This window comes from Bos mutus, chromosome 8, assembly GCF_027580195.1.
Source record: "Bos mutus isolate GX-2022 chromosome 8, NWIPB_WYAK_1.1, whole genome shotgun sequence".
NCBI classification, from domain to species: domain Eukaryota; kingdom Metazoa; phylum Chordata; class Mammalia; order Artiodactyla; family Bovidae; genus Bos; species Bos mutus.
The window spans coordinates 88,499,132-88,521,886 of record NC_091624.1 but is presented as its reverse complement, the minus strand read 5'-3'; the positions used below and the strand labels follow the sequence as shown (position 1 = coordinate 88,521,886).

The 22,755-nt window shown below is 38.4% G+C and overlaps 1 protein-coding gene across 2 annotated transcripts in view; it reads left to right on the top strand.

The window, feature by feature from the left end:
• Positions 1-6,372: 6,372 nt before the first annotated feature.
• Positions 6,373-22,755, top strand: part of MLLT3 (MLLT3 super elongation complex subunit) — a 289,781-nt gene continuing 273,398 nt past the window's right edge. The window contains exons 1-2 of one of the 2 annotated variants that reach the window (XM_070375956.1): positions 6,373-6,621; positions 8,039-8,219. In XM_070375956.1, the coding sequence (XP_070232057.1) occupies positions 6,610-6,621; positions 8,039-8,219 (193 nt within the window). In that variant the 5' untranslated portion in view covers positions 6,373-6,609. Of the gene's footprint in view, positions 6,622-6,914; positions 7,083-8,038; positions 8,220-22,755 lie in introns of those variants that run through there. The other variant, XM_070375957.1, reaches the window with a different exon arrangement.

The window sequence follows — 22,755 nt, the reverse complement described above, 5'->3', positions numbered from 1 at the left end:
ACGGCTAAATCTTTCTTTCTTATAGAGATATAAGTGAATAACAAAGATTTATTGTTAAGTGCTTAATAACATCTTTTATTATTTGTAACAACTTATCAACTCTAAGGCAACAATTATGAAATGACTTAAAATAAACGATGGTGTTAAAGGTATCCTATACTTGTAGCCTGATTTTTCAAAGGACCAAGAACAGTGGCTGACCTTCAATGGACAGCCAATAAAAGTTAATTGAATGCATTGAATTAATAATAAAACCAAAATGTCAAAGTGATGAAGCAGAAGCCAAAAGATTGAAATAATATATATTAAGGGTATAATTGTATAGAAATAAGTAAAGTCCTTTTTTATTCATCAGTGACTTTTATCTCCTTGTTGAAACTTGAAATTTCCACCACATTGCTACCACTACAGTTCAGAAGATAGTCCTTCCCAGAGAAAGACAAATATTGTATGTTATTTACATGTGGAATCAAAAGAATAGAATGAATGAATATAACAAAAGCAGACTCACATATAAAAAACAAACTAGCGGTTACCAGTAAGGAGAGGAATGGGGAAGGGGCAATATAGGGTAGGAGATTAAAGAGCACAGACTACTATATGTAAAATAAATAAGATATAAGAATATATTGCATAGTATAGAAAATATAGCTAATATTTTATAATAACTTTAAATGCAGTTTAACCTATAAAAACATTGAACACTATGTTGTACACCTGAAACCAATATAATATTGTAAATAAATGATATTTTATTTAAAAAAAAAGATCATCCTTCCCTATCTTTCCCTTATTTGATTTCATGAAGAATACATACTGCTGCTGCTGCTGCTGCTAAGCCTCTTCAGTCGTGTCCGACTCTGTGAGACCCCATAGATGGCAGCCCACCAGGCTCCCCCGTCCCTGGGATTCTCCAGGCAAGAATACTGGAGTGGGTTGCCATTTCCTTCTCCAATGCATGAAAGTGAAAAGTGAAAGTGAAGTCGCTCAGTCGTGTCTGACTCTTAGCGACCCCATGGACTGCAGCCTACCAGGCTCCTCCATCCATGGATTTTCCAGGCAAGAGTACTGGAGTGGGGTGCCATTGCCTTCTCCGAGAATACATACTAGAACTGTATAAATAATAATAGTCCCTAGGAGTTCTTTTGATTCACCACACTGGTAAATGAGTAGTCTTTCTTTGCTATCGATTTCTGTTGCTTCCTAGACCAAAAAGGAATAAAATAAAATAAAATAGACTTATTTTGCCAAATAAGTCTATCTCTGGGATAACAAATTGCTCATAAAAATTAGAAAGTGGGGTCCAAAAGAGGCCTTTGGACTTTGGACAAAGTGCTAAAGATAGGAAATATGGACTTCTCTATGAGAAAACTATGAATGGAAACTGACAAATAGAGGCAGTCATGCACATTTTGTACAATTAAAAAAAAATCTGACTCTAACATAAATTTACATTAACAAAAAAGCCACACACGTAAATTGTGTCACTGTAGATTATCTACAAAGTGGATAATATGCTCATGGATTATTCAGACTGTAAATAGTTTAACTCAATCAGGATACTTGATCCTACCAGAAAGTAGTAAATCACTCACTTCTCAGAGGCTTAGTATTATTTTCAAACCACTCTCAAGTCATTTAGTACAAGGAAGGGAGTGATTTCTTCTTCCTAAATTTCTTTTGCACTTTTGATTGAAGTTTTAGCTGTTGACATTAGTTCATAGGCCCAATATTTCTCCATTTTATCAAATAAGGCCAAATACAGTTTATGATTTTAGGTTGTTTTAACAACTCCATTTCTATTGTAATATATGAATGGGAGAGGTGAAATCATATATAAAAACAGAATTTGCACTGAAAATCAAGGAGGTTAAATCATTCTTTAAAGAAAGATAGGAAATTGTGCAGTGGCCTTTGAAATGATGCCAGAGACACGTAGAGCAAAATGGTCTACTTTTTAGATAGCTTGTTTTATAGCAAGCAGATTCAATTTAACATGTATTTTACCTATAAATATTCTACTGGGATCCTTGTATATATTAGAAGGACATTTTCATTCAAACTATATCTACTGCCCTCCAATATTTATCTTGTTTCATTTGTAGGTCTTATATAACATCTTTGATTAATTTTCAGGCCTTGAGGTGCTATTTATTAAATTAGGGACACAGCCCACTAAATTAATAAATTATTATTGTGGAGGCACTCTTATATTCTGAATGTATAAGTACACTGCTTAAATTACTCTCAGGGAATAATTTACACATGAAGAGGCTCTGGTGGTTAAAATGGCTTTGTGTGTTTCTTATCTCTGGACTAGGTGCTTAAGTGGGTATCAAAGCAATTGTTTTTTCAAAGTGGTAATGATTTGTATTATTCAGGAGTTCCCAATACACTATTCTAGAGCTGTGAATTAAATGTAATGTTAAAAAATAACATTTTGACTAAAAATTTCCATAAAAAATGGAGATTGTTTTAAATGAGAAAATATGCTCATGATCTTGAAAGGCTTTGTAAGCTTTTCTTTGACTGTTTTTTTTTTTTTTTCCTTAAAAGAGCTGCAATAAGGTGAACATAGAAAACACTTCAGATCAAAGAAAAAGAAATTAACTTGGCTGCTGTTGCAAAAAAAGATGCTATTCCCCTCCTACCTTATTGAAAGGTGGAATAAGGACAATGCTCCTGGGATTCTAATCTTGTTTCACTCTTTTTCCTATCCTTGGCATGTTTGAGTCACATTTGCATGCTGCTTGCTTATGTGTGACACACGTCTCTATCCCAAATTTAGGCATTATAAAATTTAAAACAGAGATAAGGTTTTGATAAAGTATCTCCCTTGGGTCATAGACTCTGAGAGAGCGGGAACCCTGTCATTCTTATATTCTTAGAGCCTAGCTCTGTGCCTGGCACTGGAATGGGAGAAATATCATTTTGGTGAATGAACATACAGGTGAAGTATATAGAAAAAGTGCACTATTATAGAAAAAAATCCCTAATTATTCTGAATCTAATATTTGCAAGATGTTTGGTTATGTGTATCTCATCATCTATTTTTTCCCCATGCATTATTCTTCCTTTCCCCCCAAAATCCAGACAGCAAAGAATGAGCAAGGGTTAATTTTAATTGATCTAATTATTGGAGTTTATACATCAATAATCTTTCACAGTTAAGTAAAATTGTATTAAAAAGCAACACCTTAATTACTCTTTAAAGAAGTTATGTGGTGCTAGAACATCCAAACTGGCCTCAGCTTCTAAATGAAACAAATCAATTGCAAATAAAAGGACTGGAACCAGAAGATGATGCAGGGAAGTAGCCATGGTGGTGGCAGTGATCCAGTAGTGAAGATCCATCCTGGACATATTACTCTTTTATTCTCCATCAAGTATTTTATTTGATATGATGATGTCAATTGCTTTTCTTTTCCGCTCCTCAAAAACTAACTCAATGGTGGTTCACACTCTGCCAAGCCCTGCAGTATGAATTTTGGTAAGATAATTGTTTCTTTGGATAAACAAATGGTTTTATCCCTCATCACTTTCGTTTAATTTTGGGGAGGGGGTGGTATTTAGAACTGAAAAAAATTGGTTGAAAAACTTATTTGCAAAATACTTTCTATAATTACACTGTCAAGGACCCAAAGGGTTGTTTCACATTTGTACCTCACCTGAAGTGCAAAGAGCTTCAGATATGCTGAATACAAAATTAACCTGTTGTTAATCCTGTTTTGAATCCTTTTAATTAATAGACAGTTTCTAGAATAGGCTATAAGTAATATATTGGCATAAATTGAAAGACTGGCATAAATTCCTTTGCTCAAAAGTAGAATCTGGAGTATTCAGGGTTGTATTTTCTTTTCTTTCTTTTCCCCCATCCTGAGTTTTTCTTGTTGTTGCAAAGAGGTCACATAAGGACGTCCGTGGAAGGGCTCCGTGCGCCATCTACTGACGGAATCTATATTTCCAGGGTCCGGAGAAAGAATTACTCTTAAGGTTTTTAAAGAAAGCATTCTTTGAGAAAGGAGAAATAATGGTAAAAGATCCTCTCTGACTCTATGGCTTAGATGACTCCTGGAATAAATCTGAATTCTGCAAGCACGTAATTCAGAAAGGAGACATCAGTCCCTCAGCGCAGTATGAATCATAGAGAGAATCCCAAGACAGCCCTGATGGCTTTGGAAGAAGTTAGCCAAACCCCGAAGTCAACTCAAGCGAAGAATGGATTATTATTTTTCACCCGTGTGCTAAGCTAGACTCCCTGCCTAATGGTTGTACTTTATAGGAAACGGCTTTATTAATGGCACATCCAAATAGCCATCAGTTTTCTATCTTATTATTCCAAAGGACTTCTTTCCAATTTGATTATTTTATTTAACAATTTAATAATGCATAGCAAGTAGGTCCACCCTTCACTTAGATCCTAACACACAGTTTGTTTGGGTGCATGTCAACTTAGTTCTTATATACAAAAACAGTCACAACCACACATATGCCTGCAAGATGACATGCATCAGTGTACATGTAGGTCAGTTGAGAATCTAAATTCTTGGACTTGGATTAAAATGTTTCTATCCGCAACGGTTTTCTCCATTATTTTACTAGGTCCAGTTATTTTACTAGGTCCAGTAAAATGGTGGGAGGAATTGGGATCCACCGGTAAAAGCTTTCTTGGTTGTAAGTGGGAGAGAGCAGAGTATCAGTTTTAGGGGTTCAAGCCACTCAAGTTGGAGGCTTGCAGTGGAAATTAAAATTGGCCCGAAGCGGTCCGATCTAATTCTGGTTATCGTCATGTGAGCAGCTGGAAGGACTGACAAATTAACATCGAGGATCCCCGATGTCCCAGCTAACTCCTTTTCCCTATATCGCTCTCTTTAATCCAAGGGCCCAGACAACTTGCTTTCGTGGTTTTAAGAAAGAAAAAAATGAAAAGAAGAAAGCAATATAGTTGAGCCGAAAACATAAAAGAGAGGCAAGTAAAGAGGGAAGACAGGGAGAAGAGAGTGAAACCAGGGGAAAGATTCGGAAAGAAGTTGGGAGGTAGGAAAAAGGGGAGAAAAGAAAGAAGATAAAGGGAGCAAAAAAAGGAATGAGGGCTAGGAAGATGCAACGATCCTTCTATAACGAACCGAAGTTACACCCATCTTTCACTTTCAAATCAATCGTCTAGATCTTATCCGCTTCCTTTGTAAAGGTTGTCTGTGTTGCTAAAGGAAGCTAGTCAGTCCTCCTACCCCGCCCCACGCGTGTCTGCGCTGTTCTACCTCGGCCACCGAGACCAAGTAAAATCCGAGTGGAAACCTTTGTAGAAGCGCGACTCTGGGAACACTCCTGCGACTGGTTATCATCCGGGAGCCTAACAGGATTAATACCCAGAGATGGATTACGTTAGCTGTCACCAATACGCCTAAAGATTATAATCCAATTTATGCACATTACAGTCAGTATTAACTTTATCTGCTATTTTAAGACTCCCAGTTGCCCCCCGCGTCCTTAGGGGACAATTTTTCACGTTCTGATGCAACCCAGCAGGCTGTCAGGAGTGGGACCCTTCCCCAAAATACAACTCCCAGCCTGGTCCCGGAAGGTCCGCACCCAGCACTCCCAGGTATCTAGCGATTCACCTGGGCACCGCTTTGTGGTGCCTCCCATTTGTGGATTACCAACGCAGGAGGCGTTCCCTGGGAAGGAAATAGCCTTCTTATTTCTTGCTCTTGTTCATTTCATTTTAAAATTTTCGGTAGCGGTAGCAGAAGGGCGGGGTGAGAGGATGGGAAAGGGGGCCAGGGAATCATTGCCGGTTATAAAACTGAGCGATTGCTTTTAGATGCTGTTTGAAAGGGTGGCATTTCTCTCGCTCTGTCTTTAAATAAGTTTGTTTGGGTGTGAGTTCTTGCCTTTTCAGCACAAAACCATAAAAAAGACGTGGTGGAAAGTAAAAGAAACCCCCTCCCTTCCCGGAGCGTGCTAACTAACGCCAAAGACTTAATTTAACACCCTTTCTCCGGCGGCTGGGGGCTCTAAGCAGTGGCTACATTCCAGCAGTTTTAATCCGTTTTTTATTGTAGGGAGAGAGCAGTTTACACAGAGACTGGGATGGCTCCCCAGCTGGCCCCTCTCCCCACTCCAGCGCCCCCTCCCCGCCCCCCTCCCCACCCCCCAGCAGGAACCTGTTACTTTAAGCGAGGCGTTCCAGTGTGGCCGTGCTGGCAGCCCGGGTTTCGGGAGGTGGCCGGTGATTGGCTCTTTCGAGCTCCCCCTGGCTCGCTCGCTCGGCCTCCCCGCGCGCTCCGCCCCGCCCGCGCGCCCTCCCTCCGCCCGTGAGGCTCGGAGCCCCGGTGTCAGGCGCCACGGCGCATGCTCCGGAATCTCATCCACTGGCCCTGGAGCTGCTGCTGCTGCTGCTGCTTTTGCTTTTGGGGCTGAGTTTAATAAGCGAGCGAGCGAGCGAGCAAGCGATCGCGGGGGGAAAAAGGCAGAGAATGTCCGCCATCTACCCTCCGCTCCTGGGCGCGCTCTCATTCATAGCAGCCTCTTCATGAATTACAGCTGAGGGGGGCGGGGGAGGGGGGGTACCACACAACACCCCAGCAAACCTCCGGGCCCCCAGGCATGGCTAGCTCGGTAAGTACCTGCAAAAATAATAATAAAAGACTCCCCCCCCCGCCCCCGCGCCTTTCCTCCCTCGCCCTGCGCCGCCACCGCAGCCCAGACAGCGCCAGCGCTCAGCGGTTCCAATTAGAGAAAGGTTGGTACGGCTTGCAGGGAGCTGCTGCCTCTCCCTCAGTCTCCGTTCCCCTCCCTCTCACCCCCCTCCCCGGCGCGCGCGCACACACACACACTCACACACTAACACACACTCGCCCCTCCACCCCCCGCGCCTCCCTCCCTCCTCGCCTCTTTGCAATCGCAAGAAGCGCACTCTCGCTCACACGCGCGCACTCACACACACACACACACACACACACACACACACGGTGGAAGGAGGCGAATAATAACTCAGCCATATTTCAGCCGCCGCCGCCGCCGGGAGCCGCGGGCACAGTCGGGGGACGCGGCGAGCAGCCTCGCCGGCCGCTACGATGGTGCGTTCTCCGCGGCGCGCGAGTGTGAGCCGGAGTGAGCGGGCTGACAGCCGCTGGGCCGCACGCAACTTTGCCCCCGCGCCGGGCTGTGCGCAGTCGGGGCTCCGCGGCTGTCCGCCCGCCGCCCTGCCTTTCTGAATTTCATTTTTTGGGGGAGGTGGGAGGTACTTTGGGGCCACTTTGGTTCTTGGAAGTGTGTTGCGGGGGCTTTCTTAGGCTGGTCTCGCCGATCGCGTGGGGCTTTTCGATGGGGGTGCGGGGTGCATTAAGTTATGGACGCCTCGGCGTGTTTTCCTGCGGGCGTGTGTGCGTGTGTGTGTGACGACGTCTCATTTTTGTTGTGCACAAACCCCGTGGTAAGAACACGGGAGTTTGTGCCCATCGGCAGAGGCAGCTTGTAGTTTCCATTCCGCCTGGCACAGCGCTCCACACGCACGCACACACACACGTACACAAAGACTTCCTCGGCGTGTGTCTGTCGCCGCAGCACTTTCGGGGTGGGGGCTTGCGAGAACCCCCTTCGGGTGTCCTAGCTACCTCCCCTCCCACGGCGGGCAACCGCCCCGGCATCGCCTCCTAATTGTCTCTAATTTGTTTCCGATGCATTCGTTGTCGTGCTTGTAGTGGCTGAGTGTGCTGGCTTCTCTTAACCCCCCCCCCCGCCCCCCGCCCCGACCACCGGACCCCCTTCCCAATCGGGGGTAACATTCCGTTACAATCCCGGCCTGTATGGATGCGGGCCCGGGGGTGCCGGGGGCCGGGCAGGCCGGATAGGCTGCATTTGGGGGTGTGGGGTGTGCGCGCCCACGCGCGTGAAACGTGGATGCAGAGGGCACTGCCGTTTCCTTTTATGTGCGTTTCAAGAAGGAGGAAAAAAAAATGTCAGGCGCAATGTTCAGTGTCGAACGGTCGCCTTCCTGTTGTTCACGGCTGTCTCTCCTCCCCCCTGCCCGCAGTGTGCCGTGCAGGTGAAGCTGGAGCTGGGGCACCGCGCCCAGGTGAGGAAAAAACCCACCGTGGAGGGCTTCACCCACGACTGGATGGTGTTCGTGCGCGGTCCGGAGCACAGTAACATACAGCACTTTGTGGAGAAAGTCGTCTTCCACTTGCACGAAAGCTTTCCTAGGCCAAAAAGAGGTAGGGCTCGAATACAAAAGGAGCTTGATAAAAAATGTCTTTGCTGGCGGTGGAAACAATCGCTTGGTCCGGGCGGTCCCCCTGCCCCTCTCCCCGCCCCCCGCGTCGCGCTCGCCGGCGTAGCTCGGGACCGGGGTGCGCGGCGCCGCGCTGGCCAGGTCCCCGCTCCCGCCCGCGCGCGCGCCACTTCGGCTCCTTGAAAGTCACCGCAGAGAAAGGACCGTCAGGTGTCGAGTGTTTATTCATCCCAAGCCAGCTCTCACCGGTCCTCTGGGGTTAGCCGCGGGTTCTGCGGGGAAACTGCAATTAGTTGCTGGGTTTGGAGGCGTGGGGAGTGGGGCTGGAGGGAATAAACAGCTTGCGCTTTTTTTTTTAAACCTAGAGAAATTGAGATTTACCTGTGTTGTTAGCAGAGGATGCATGGGATGTAGTTATTGTTCCGTCTTGAGAAGTCGCCTGTCTTTAGGATCCTCTCTGCCTTCCTCCTTGTGTGAAGCGTTAGGTGCCAGCTGTCATAGACTTTTCTTTTTTGTGGGTTACCCACCCCGACCTCCCACCGCCAGGATTTTATGTTCAGTTGGGAGTGGGGGGAGCAGGGCGCCTTAGCCCCCCGATGGCAGTTGATTGCTCATTCGATTTTGAGCCACGTTCATAAGTGTTTGCCCGATGTGATCTGCAGGGGAGAGGGTCCCTGCCAGAGGTCGAAGCTAAGTTTCAGAGGAATGGCGTTGTCTTGCCTTCTTCAGTCTTCCCTCACCTTGGTTTTTAGCAGCCTTGGTGTCTGGTTTGCATAATTCTCCTCAGCCTCTGAGGTCTCAAAACATTTTCCATAAAGGACAGTTTTGGAAAAAAGAGGAACGGTGTGTTATTTTACAAGACATATAAAGAGGGTTTGAGAAATCCCAATTTCTGGTCCCTTCAGTCTCTGGAAAGCTACTGACCTGTTGTTTTAGTTGGATTAGTGGAGGTAATACAGTAAGGTGCTTTGTTTGTGATCAGGTTTATTTATCTAAGTGGACACAATGGTTAGCAGTTATCTTCCATTTGATCCGTAATCTTTATTGGCATCTAGAACTCCTGCAGTTTCTTAGCTTAACATCATAATAAATCCATTCTGCTTAGAGTTACGGGTGGAAATTATTGAACATTCAAGGGCTTGAATAAAGAAAGGAGAAATGTGTGCCTTAGAGGTGGCAGAGGTTTGTGTTGACGCTTATTTTTGTTTCCAGAGCTCCTGTAATGGGTCTTAGGAGTGTATGTTTTGCCTATAATGGTTTGTTTTACAGCTGCTCTTGAAAACTCCAACAGTTGTATTTGATGGGCTTTGCTGGTTGGTTAATAAATGAGTCCAGCTTCTTACAGAGGGGTAGGGATATGCATGGCCTATTGGAAATAACATTTAGATTTTGTTAGCACTTTGTATCAGAAGATAGCCAGAGATAGTATACTTAATTTTTCCTCTGAACTGTGATGAAGATGAGTATTGTCAAGTTTCTGTCCCTCTGTGAGGTTGGGTCTGATGTTTCTTGGGATCTTGTTTTTTGTTTTCCATCTGTCCATAGAGCCACAGCAGAGGAGTTTAAACAAAAGAAACCACCTTCTAAGATCCTTGCTTGGTACACACTGTTAGGACTACTTGACTGTCTGTTCACTTCCAGGTGAAACACCCTTAACAACAACAACAAAAAAGCAATATTTATTGTATTAGGAAAACTAAGCCAGTTGGCCGAAGATGTAGCTCTTAAGATAACTTTGTTTAGGCTGCTTAACAATCCACAAATTGGTATTATGAAATTAGAGGTGATCAACCTCTCCACATTTCACCACTATTTCTCTGCTTCAGTGGGTGTGTGTGGTGATGTCTCCTTTTATTTCCCATACTTAATGATTTTCTGTCCAGCCTGAGGGGACATGAGAGTGCTGCCTGCACAGCCCACACCTGGGAGTTTTGTTGCTAGGTGTGGTAAGTGGTTTGATAACACCAAGGTCTTCTCAGACCTCTCTAGTGAGAGATGTATGCTTGTTGGTAGGGTTCTTCAATTTTTATTCTCAATTGTGGAGTTTCTTGATGTAGTCTATAAGCCATTGTTTCAAAATGTTTATTTTTGGATTTTTATTTGTATGTGTGCTTCCCATGATGTGACAAGTCCTGGGAAAAATGCCAGCTTACATAGCCCAGGAGAGACCTTGTCATACTGTAATTACACATGATTCAGATTGCAAGAGAAGGTTTCTCTGTTCATTGGGAATAGTTAGTTGTAAATTCAAGTAACACCAAACATGCCACTTAATCCTGGGGACTTATTTTTTGGCTTATGAGGTCTTTTGAAATGATAAGAATAAATCCAGAATAAGAATGCCAGGCATTTCTAAGTCTACTTCTGTACCTTTTAAAGTGTTATATATTTGATATTATAGATCTATAAATAAGGGGATTGAAAATGGAAGAAACTGCAAATGGCTTTGTGAGAAATCTGAGTTACAAGAAATGCATGCTGTAAACTGTAAATGGCTATTAATAATACCAGTTTCAGTCACTTCCAAAATGTATGGTAGTTGATAAACAGAAGTGGACTTAGATCTGAGGATGAACTGCTCAAGCCATTAAGATGAATGAGTTCTTAGTTTCATAAATCTTTGGTTTGGAAAAGCAAATTGATTTTCATGTTGATTTCCTTTATTCTATAGTAATATTATGAGAACTTATAGGGGAAAAAATTACAGTAAATTCAACTTGTTGCCCATTGAGAAGTACATATGCCATTTCAAAACTGAACTAATTGGACTTGAATTGATAAGGTTTTACTCTGTCCTAAAGACAGTTTCATTTAAAACTACTAGCACAAAATCCTAGAAAGGAGATTTTGATAAAATAGTGCAGCCTGGAATATCCATTAGCCATTTACAGAATAGGCATGTCAAACTATAATGCATTTTAAAACTATCTGCTTGCAAAAAAAGACTATATCTTATTTATTACTAGCACAGATTTATAATAGTCTGGTATGACTGAAATGAATAGTCACATTCAAAACATTTCATTTAAAATATTAATGTTTTCATTTTCAGTATGATGTGAATTTGAGTGAACTTTCTTTTCAATTACTGCCATCCTTACTATTGCAATCTGTTCCATTGACATTTACGATATGAAATCTGTTGCTTATTATTTTATGTAAGCTAATTTGGCCACTGGTATGATTTGATAGCTTATTATTTGCAGCCTTAGTCCTTTGAGTGGGCAGATAAAGCGCAGTAAATCTGTACTTGTAACTTTCCTTTACGTGTTTGAGCCCGGTTTTACTGTGTAGTTCTGATTTGTGTTAGTCTTCCGAAATAGTTTGAATAACTTTTTATCAGGGTATCTAAAATTTAAGGGCTTACTAGTTGAAAATATTGTGTGCACCTGGTGCATTTTGTCTCCTGAGATATTTAAAAGGTTTATAGAAGAAAAAAAAAGTGGGTGACTATACTGATACAGTCAGTGAGTGTTACGAGATTTGTGTAGAATTCTGTATGGAATTAAGATGACCAGTGAGAACAGTTTTACAGCTTGACATTTTGAAGCAACACAAAGTATAATTTACCAAAGCGCATTTAAAAAGCTGAATTGCTAGAGGAAATCTCGTGCTGTTAGTAAGAATGTAAATTGGGCACGGACATTTTGGAGGACATTTGGCAAAATCTATTAAGATTTTAAATGTTTATGCACATCGACCCAGCAATTTTACTTCTAGGAATTTTCCAACAGATATGGCTTCACAACTCCACAGAGTTACAGCATTTTTTTGGACTGTATTTGGATAGCAAACATTTGGAAGCAATCCATAGAAGGGACCTCAGTGGGGTACAGTTAGATCTTGGTGATCTATTTTAAAAAGAGGGTAAATCTATTTGTAGATGCAGGAAGATCTTTAAGAGATGTTAGGTAAAATAAGATAATCAACGTAATCCCATTTAAAAAATGTGCTTATACAGATAAAAAGTATATGTATGTATGTGGATAAAATAAATTCTGGATGAATGAACATCAAACTCTTACTAATAGTTTTCTTAAGTGGATGCTATGGTCTTGGTGGTGATGAGAGGTTTTTTTTTTGGTAGTGTTTGATTTTTTTAAAGATAAATGTTAATTCTTTACATTTAAAGCCTTCAAATGAGCACTCATTACTTTTTAAGACAAAACAACGAAAGTAAATACTACTGCCTTTTGGACATGGATTACCATGTAGTTCTCTAAAAGTGCTCTTGAACTTTCTTGGGTAGATGTTGTTGACCAGTGGTGAGGAGGAATTAGATTTACGAATTTTTATGTAAATTGTATGTATTAATATTGCCTGTATTTGAAATTAACCAGAAATGGTTTAAACAAATTACTTACTAATTTATGAATAACAATCATCAGCCCATTAGATGAGTGTATAGATACTATTTTAATGAAAAATTATCTTCTAAAACAAAAAGAAAAGTGAGAGGAGTAGCATCATTTTATTTGTGTTTGTATGCAGTCTCTTAAATGTTTTGCTTGATAGAAGACAACTGGATCTGCTTCTGTCTTCTGTATCTGGTCTGTGGTGTTACCACTCATCATGTAGCCTTTGGAAAACTCTGCTGTACACTTATGAGAGAACAAGGGTGAAATGGCAAATGACGTCCTGGAGTTGTTATAAAAATAGTTTTAATTTTGCCAGTTCCTGGAAAAGGTTATGGGCATCCTGGGATCCGCAGACTTATACTCGGTGAACCTCTGATATAAAATAATCACAATACTACCTGACACAGATAAACAGCTCTGTTAAGATGTGGAAGGTGATTTTCCTTGTAACCACTATCATTGTTGCTAATAAAAATACTTATTTAGTGGAATGAGAAAGGGTAAAATTTCCAAGGTATTTGCACGGTTAAATTCCAGTGTAACAATTATCTAACACATTTTTTTTTTTCTGAGAAGGAAAATCCAAATTTGGTTTTACTGACTATATTTTATAGTTAACATTGTTGTCCGTTTTATGATGCAGAAGCCTTTTATATCTATTATTTTGGGTAACCCTCTGTAGAAGTACCTTTGGGAGGTAGACAGAGCTGGGAGATCAGTCAGTTTTATAATTTTTCTTTAAAGATTTTTTTTGTTCCTTCTCTTGGCTCTTTGAAGTTTCCTTCTAATGGTCTTCCATGGACCAATCTGAGCCCTTTAGCTCTTTTCCTGATCATCTAATACAATGATACCCAGTACTTAACACAGCTTTTACAGTTCTAAGATGTGGAACTTTTTGGTGTCTTTTTTTTTTTTTTAATCTCTTAGTGACTTAAGTCTTCAAAAGAGAACTTGGAAAAGTTTAGATACTTGGGAATGGGGGAAATGTTAAACACAATTATAGCAGTTATGTAATTAAGCAAGGACTCAATATATTACTGAACTTACTGGACTTTAATCTTTATTGGCCAGATTTCAGGATATTTTTGATCTCTAAAACAATGTTTCACACTGTCCCAATAGAAATAATACAGAATTCTGTAGTTTTTTTTTCCCTCCACTTTTGTGTTTTCACTTCTCAACGAAGCTACTAATATGTAGGAGAGATTCTCTTGTCTCAGTGATACAAATTTATATTCTTTTAAAACATTTTGTGTGTGTGGCCAGAATCTCTTTACTTCATTCTCTTCCTCATAACAGCTATTTTAATCCATTAATCTTGTTTTCTCTTATATTTTGTGGTTCTCATTATTTTGTAGTGCTATATTTGCTTTTGGGAGTATGATTTGTCTGAAAAGAGTTTTTGGGTAAATAATTTCCCATAGATGATGTTACAGGTAATTGACAAGTTTTTGTTATGTTATCATAGAAAGTGTGATACCTTACATTACACAGTGAGACATTACATTGCACAATTTTACAGTTTAGCCTTTATGAAGAATGCATATATTAATTTTTATATACAAATTAAAATTATATTTTCTAACTTATACATATATGTTCACTGTAGAAAAATCAAACCATAGAAATATCAAGAAAGGAGTTACTTGAAAATTCTTCATAGATAACCATAATTAATATTTTGGTAGGCATCTTTTTATAATTATGTTTATATTTGTATACACACAAAAACTAACTTTAAATTATAATTTATTCAGCAAGTGGTTTTCGGAGCTCTTATCATGTGCCTAGAGTATTTCTAGAAGTTGGGGATAAAACACAGATGAGCATTCTTGCCCTCATGGTATGTGGTGGGATATCATTTTAAAGCTGAATTTGATGGTATCACATTAAATATAGATTTATTTATTTGAAAATTTATATTGTTCTCATTTCTAATTTGTTATAAATAATGCTCTGATGAACATCCTTGACATTCATTTTTATGGTTTTTCCAATAATTTCCTTATGTATATAGATTTTACATTTTGACATTCATTACCAAACTTCCCTTCAAAAAGATTGTACCAGTTTATACTTCCTTAGGAGTTGGGAGACTGCCCATTTCCCCACATGGCTGCCAGTACTAGGGATTAAAAGGTTTTTTTAATCTTTGCCAATCTGCTGCATGAACTGATACCTCATTTTTATTTGCATTTATTTGATTAGTAGTGCCACATATCTTTGTGTATACATATTTACCATTTGCTGTTGGTGATAATGCTTGTTTTGAGCCCTTTTTGTATTCTCAAAAAAGGGAGGTATAGGAAAACACAAAGGAAAGAATAATATAATAAACATTCACATCCCTTTACTGAGAATGAACATATATTTACATTTTATCCTACTTTTTTAACTTTTTATTTTATATTGGAGTATAGTTGATTAACAATGTTGTGAAAGTTTCCAGTATGTAGCAAACTGATTCAGTTTTACATATACCTATATCTCTTCTTTACTGAATTCTTTTCCCATTTAGGTCTTTATATAATAGTGAGTAGAGTTCTCTGTGCTATATAGTAGGTCCTTTTTGGCTCATTTTTTCTTATTTGATTCCTTGTTTGATTTGAGGGAATTAAGTATTATAGATATGGCTCAAGTTTTTAAATGATTCCCAGTCTTTTCTTCCAAGTCTTCAATCCCTTCCCCATCTATTTATGTACATTTGCACATTTATACTGCTACAGGTAATAGTATATTGTGTCTTAAAATCTTCATGAAGTATATTATAATGGGTGAATCATTTTTTTCAATTGAGATATAATCCATACACCAAAAAATTCACCTTTTTAAAGTGGAAAATTTAGTGTTTTTAGTATATTCATAAGATTGTGCAAAAACTATTCAATTCAATGAGTAAATCATTTTGTCTCTTGCTCCCCCCACCTCTCTTGGCCTCAGTACATCTTGAACCTTTCCCCATTTTATCTTTAGAGACCCAATTCATTCCCTTTAATTTTTTCTGCTTAGTATTTTGTTTAGGAGTATGTTCTCTATTAACTTTTCTGTTCCATTAAGCAATATATGGGTCATTTTCTGTTCTGGGCAGTGAATATCTTTGTACTTGTTACCTTGTGCAAATGAGTAAGATTTTGGATATAGGTCTAGGATACCAGCTGTGTGTGTTTCCATTTGCAATAGACATTGTCAGATTGCTCCACAAAGTAGTTGTGACAGTTTATATTCTGTCAGGGAATGAGTATCATTTTTTCTTTGGTTTTTTTTTTATTTTTTTCTAATTTTATTTTATTTTTAAACTTTACATAATTGTATTAGTTTTGCCAAATATCAAAATGAATCCGCCACAGGTATACATGTGTTCCCCATCCCGAACCCTCCTCCCTCCTCCCTCCCCATACCATCCCTCTGGGCCGTCCAGTGCACCAGCCCCAAGCATCCAGCATCGTGCATCGAACCTGGACTGGCAACTCGTTTCCTACATGATATTTTACATGTTTCAATGCCATTCTCCCAAATCTTCCCACCCTCTCCCTCTCCCACAGAGTCCATAAGACTGTTCTATACATCAGTGTTTCTACATCTTTGCCAACATTGAATATTTTAAAATTTCTCATTTTTGTTATTAGTTGCAGTAGTGTCTTTTTGTTTTCAGTTGCATTTCTGTTTCCTAACGGGGTTAAGCATTTTCTATATGCTTACTGACCATTTACATTCCCTCTTTAGAAACAGAGGGAGATTGCCTATATTGATTTCTTTTTCTATCCTCTGTCTTAAAAAAAAAAAAAAAAGATTTTCCTTATCTGTGGGATGTTAATTCTTTGTTATTTGTGTGGAAAACATCTTGTCCCATTTTTGTTTCTGTTTCTTGGTATCCTAATGTATGGTATCTTTTTGTCATACATAAGTTTTTAATTTTGTCAAATTGATTTGTTTTATTTTGTTTTCCTGTCTGGTTTTGGGGTTTTGTGGAAGAATATAATTTGTGGGCATGGTAATGTGCTTAACCAACAGGCTTTGTATGTGCAGGATGCAGTGAAAAGACTGGGGGAGATGGAAATAACAGAAAGAGGCGGTCCCTGCCTTCAGTGTGCTTGTGTCTTTTAGAGTTGGCAAGGACTCTTGAGAGTCTTCATCTTTGTTTACCCTCTCATTTTACTTTTAATCAGAAGCCTAGAAATGTGAAGTGATCTTGCATGTAGACACAATGAGTCACAAGTGTGCTGGTGCAAAGATAACTAGTAATAAATGGTGGTAAATGTTTACTTTTAAAACACTGAGTAATTATTCACTTATATTAGCAGACAAATGTTCAGCCATAACTGCTTTTGTAGACATGATCTAGGACTTAATTAAGTGGTGGTAACCATGGTAGATGCCATTTAAAACGAAGAGGTTCTCCATAGCCACTTTTGGGTAAAATCAAATTCATTTTATGGATTAATTTAAGGTTTTCCTTTGAAATTAAATCTTTAGGAGAAATTGCTTCTGAATGGTAGGTATTCCCTGATATTTTCCACCCCCACCTCCATGGTAAGATTCCAGCTCCTTGAAGGATATAGAACATTGTTTTAAGAAATAAAACCTAATCCTTTTAACTTAAGTGTGTTAAGTTTGTAGTGATCAAGGCCCAAAGAGTCTAGCATCTGGGTGTGATTTAGTTGGTATGTCAGTAGTTAACAGTTACCTTTTTTGGATAAAATCAGTGCATCGTTTTTTATGAAAGAAAATTATGGCTTATATTGAGCTTAATTCTGAGGTCCATGTATTTGAAATAATGTTCATAAGTGATTATAAAGATGATCAGTTGAATTTAATTAGTTATGACCCATGTTAGAAGATTGATATTTTCAGAGCAAATACATTTTAATATATTTAATTTTGCCAAATATGAATGTTTTTCTTTGTTCCTTTCCAGCAGAAATCATTAGTTATTTTCCCATCAATACTAAGCCAAATGCTATGTAGAAGTATTGATTTTTAAGGGCAAAATATACATGAACGATTTCCTAAAATATTAATACAATAATAGTGGCCTAGACAGTGGAGAGATTTACTTTCTTCTACTGTTTCTGGATATAAATTTAATCTGCATGATGCCTTTAATTTTTGCGGATAGGTTTTGTAGTCATCTTCCCTTCCTCCCCAGGGTAGTATTGGGGAAGATTAAGATCAGATGATTCCATGTGTCTATTTATTTTGATAAGCATTTATAACATTTGGAATGTTTAAAAACAAAGTTCATTTACATAGAACCGTGAAAAAACAAACCAAGGTTCATTGTAGACTTCGTGTCCTCCATACCTTCTACCCGAAGTACTCCATTGATATGAGCTGCTGAATACTGAAAGCTTCCTTTGTGTTGAAGAAATATTCTTCTATTTTACGAAATGTTTTTCTTCATTTGGGTTCTTTCCTTGTTCCTATAATATAAGCAGCTGTTTTGTACTGACTTTTATGGAAAAACAGAGTCCAGGCCACTGGGATTTGGTTGCTCTTATTAATAGTGGGATATGTGTGTGTGTGGTGCTCAGTTGTGCCTGACTTTTCGCGACCCCATGGACTGTACCCTGCCAGGCTTCTCTGTCTGTGGAATTTTCCAGGCAAGAACACTGGAGTGGGTTGTCATTTCCTACTGCAGGGGATCTTCCCAACCTAGGAATTGAAACCGTATCTCCTGTGTCTCCTGCGTTGGCAGGCGGATTATTTGCCACTGAGCCACCTGGGAAGCCCTTTGGTAGGATAAGTTACGTAAAATGTTGACATAGCTCCAGATTGTCTAATCAGAGATGCTCATTTTATACCTTTTCCTACTTATGCCCAGAAGTAGTACAGGGAAGTGGGGAGCTACCTTCTTCACCACAGGGAACACAAAGCACGCGTTACATGTTTCAGCTAGTTCCGTGCTCATTTCTCCTTGCGTATGTATCTGTTGTTTCTTTTGTGCTGCCTTAGAGTTACACATCCAAGGAGCTGGGACCAATATTATCACTATGGGTAGTACTCATACCTTTAATCAATGTAGTCTAGACACGGGCAACAGTATAATATCAAAGCGGTTATCGGAAGTCAGAAAGAGTTAGAATCCTGATTAAGCGTCCCCTCGTCTAAGTGGTAAATTATTACTCAGTCTTCTGAAACTTATTTCCTCTGTACCTCTAATAACTGACTTCATGTAAACAGAACCACCACTTGAATTTAGCAAAAAACATTGTGTTGGCCCAGAATCACATTTTCTAGAATTGTTTTAGCTTAGTAGTTATAGGCAAAAGTGAATTTTTCTCCTTTTCTTTCTTACCTACTTCAAGTGCTTTTTTAAAAACAAATTTGAGCAACTTGGCCAGGTCCGTCTTTTTTTTTTTTTATTACTTAATCCGTGAAATAGAACTAGCCTTTTAGCTTAAAAATAGGAGTCAGATGTATTCCAGTAACTGGTAGGAGCAGTATTTAGCAATGCAGCAGAAAAGACTCTGGCCGGGGGAAGTAAAAGGGATGTGTTTGGACTGAGAAAACTCTGTGGGCTTTTCCAGCTCTAAAATATTATTTTTCCTTGGTTTTTAAAAAAGGATACATTCTGAGTGTGTCAATGATTTACCTTGTTTTTTTATAATGATGAGATACCTACCATTTATTACATTTCAGGTATATATTGGTTATCATGCTAGACAATAGACATGTGTTGATGTGTTTAATTTCTCACTTTTTATAAGTGTAGCACTTTGGAGAATGACTAAAAAGAAAAAAAAGACCAAATGTTGACATGAACTTCAGTATCTTGGAATATTACACTACTTAAATGGTGTGTGAACAGTGGAATGTGTAAAAGACTTGTTGAATATCAGGGAAGTAGACGATAATGTGGATAATTCACCAAGTAGGTGGTTAAGTTTTGGTTATGAAAAGTTACTTTCTGACTATATTGGTGCCATTTATACCTACTTTCAACTACTTCTTGTAGGTTGGAGCAGTTCAGGAACTCATGAGACTGTTTATTTGAAACTTCTCCCTCTAATATGGCTCTTGACCAGGTCATTAGATCCTTGGGTTTTTTCATGAAAGATGACTGATAATTTAAAAAAAAAATTTCATATAACATAAGCCAGACCTTGAAATTTTGTCACTTGTTTTACTTTTTGAAAGTATCATGTTTCAGGTAACTATTTATATGTCTATTATCAATAGAGTAATAAGTGGGGGCTTGGACTTACATTATCAGGTGAACAGGTTAGAAAGTATGTCAGATCTTTGATCACTCAACATATTTGCAGGACTTTTCTGTTTAATAATGCAGATGCTTAATTGAAGTTGCCTTGAAAAGCAAGTACCCTTTCAGTCTTCACTTGCAACATGCTGCATAACTTTTAGGTTAAAGAAAAATAATTCTAGTTATCACTCCAGCTTGTTAATGGGAATTGTTGAGTGACTGACTAGAGCCAAGAATTTAATTATACAAAATACACAAATGCAGATATTTTAAAGAGAGTAGCAAATGAATGAGAATTTTCTTACTTGTAAAGGCTAGATAGTAGCTTGTAGTTAATGCTACTTGGTTTAGTATCTTTCTGTGGAGGCTTTTTTTTTGGATTTATCATGATCATTGATTTTAGTATGATTTAGTTCATTTTTCTTTATGAACTAAAAATTTCTGGCGAATGGCCAGAATTATTCATCTTTATCCACATTTGGAGAATTTGTATGACAGATAAAAATAGATCAGTGAAAAGATGGGAAGAAAGTACTTCACACAGTGTTAATGAAAGTTATCTCTGAGAGGTGGGATATCAGGAAATTCTTGTCACCAGTAAAAAGTTGTTGGATTTTTCAAGCTTTCTTGAATGATACATACTACTTATGTGAAAGTTAAACTAGATACTTAAATGTACATAAGGATATGTTTACAATAAGCTTTTTAGTTTTTTTAAAAAGTAATCTCACTTGAAGCATTAACAGAAATGTCTTCCCCAAGGAACATTTTCATATTTTGTTATTTGAAATTTAACCACCTTGTCATTCTGAGTGTTTCCTTTTAATATTACTATGAATATATGTATAAATGTTTCATAAGTTGATTGTAACCTTTAAAGAGACACATGTAAATCATATTCTTACCTTTCTTAACAATTGTGTTAAGGTGTAAAACTAATCAGATTAACTTGATATATAAGTACTTGATATATTTATAAATTTTTCTTTGTAACAGAAAGACAACTGTATTTATTATTTCAGTAGAACATACACTTTTGGAGTACTTAGGAATGTTTTGAGAAGTTTGACCTTTTTTAACCTGTAGAATTTTAATAAATATAACTTTGTTGATTAATATGTTTATCTTGATGCATAGTGGTAGAAAAATTTCCAGAGCCTACATCTGACTTAAAAATTGTCTGCAAATGAAAGGACTGTCATTATGCTTAGATATATGGTGGTGTGTTAGGAATAAATGGGATCTGTAGTTGGAAATTCTTGTTTTTGAGTCCCTCGGAGGAGGGCATGGCAACCCACTCTAGTATCCATGCCTGGAGAATCCCATGGACAGAGAGTCTGGCAGGCTACAGTTCATAGGGTCACACAGAGTTGGACACGACGAAGTAACTTAGCATGCATGCATGTATATAATTTGGAAGTTAAACGTTAAATTATGAGAAATAAAAGGTACAAAAACAACTTCCAAAACCAAGGCAAAAGTAAGGTTTGGGGCAGGGAAGTAAGTAGGATTCTCCATCCTTTTTGGATGGAGAATTGATGCATAATTGCATAAACACAAACAGTATTTAGCATTAAAAGGTGTTTCAATACTGTTCAATATATAGGCTTTAAAAATAACTAGAAGTTCAAAGAAAATAAAATGTAATTTCATGTTTTATAGATAATGCAGATAGATTGATATAAATATTCCTAAATAAAGGAATTTCTGCCGAATGAGGGAATTGATTTTAGTTGTCTTAAAAGATCTCTTGGCAGTCTTGGTTTATCTGATTAAGTCCACAATATTATGATTAATGGGAAAACATCTCTGCCTTTTTAACATTAAAAAATCACTATTACAAGTATATTATACTCAAATGCATAGCAAAACTGTATGTCAAATAAAAACAAAACTGTTTTCCCTTTAGTGTTAGATGCATTTATAAAAATCATAAATTATATTCAGTAGGTAGCCAGATTAATTCTACCTGAGAATGTAAAATATAAAAATTGATGTTGGTGATTTGAGCGTTTCTTTATTAGCTCCTTGAATAAGATTGCCACTTTAAGTTCTATTGGGTAGCATTTGGAATAACAGTATATTTCACAGAGCTTTAATTTAGTTCTGCTGATAAATTTTTATTTTAACTATTTCTGGTCTTTTTGAGAGAATCCTAAATGGGATTCAGAGTGGCCTGGATTCCTTTCGTCAAGATTAAGGTGTGTATGTGAATGAGGAAAATCCACTCTTTGGCACCTTGATTACAACGCACCATGTTTGCTTCCTATTGTTCTAATTAAATTAATTTATGTAGATGTCTTAATTGCAGATATAGAAAATAAAGTGCCTGTTTTGAAACTGTTTTGAAAACTTTAAAAGAACACTTAGGGGACCAGACTGAAGACTTAAAAGTTTCAGCAGTACGAAGACTTGGTTTGAATATTGCAGATTGTAAGAAGAGCTTCCCAATTTGGCATAAATTAAATAAATATACTCATAGAATTTTATTATAGGACAGACAAAGCTGTGATCTACCAAGAAAATGTGTGACTGGCTCTTATTTGGAGCATATAGAGTGGGAGCAGGTTTTGCAGTGAAAGGGAGACTAAAGGACAAGGTGTTCTCTACTTGTAAAGACCTCAGAGTTTTCTTTATGTTATTGTAGAAAGACATTATTTTTGCTTTGGCGTGCTTAAAACTAAAGGGCAAATGATCCAAAAGAATAATCTTGAAATTCAATAGCAAGAAAACTACTTGACATTGTGGGCCGGAGGCCAGCAAACGTGTTGCTTTCATTGAATGCGTGGGAAATGGGGCAGGCCTGGAATTTAAAGAGACAGGGTGCAGTACCCTAGAAAAGAAAAGCCCTCCTGTATGATTTGCTTACTTGGAGGAAAAAAATAGACTTAAAGTTTCCTCTAAAGGATCTTTATTGGATCAACTCTTTAAGGCATTGAAAGACACTGAGTGAATTTTTC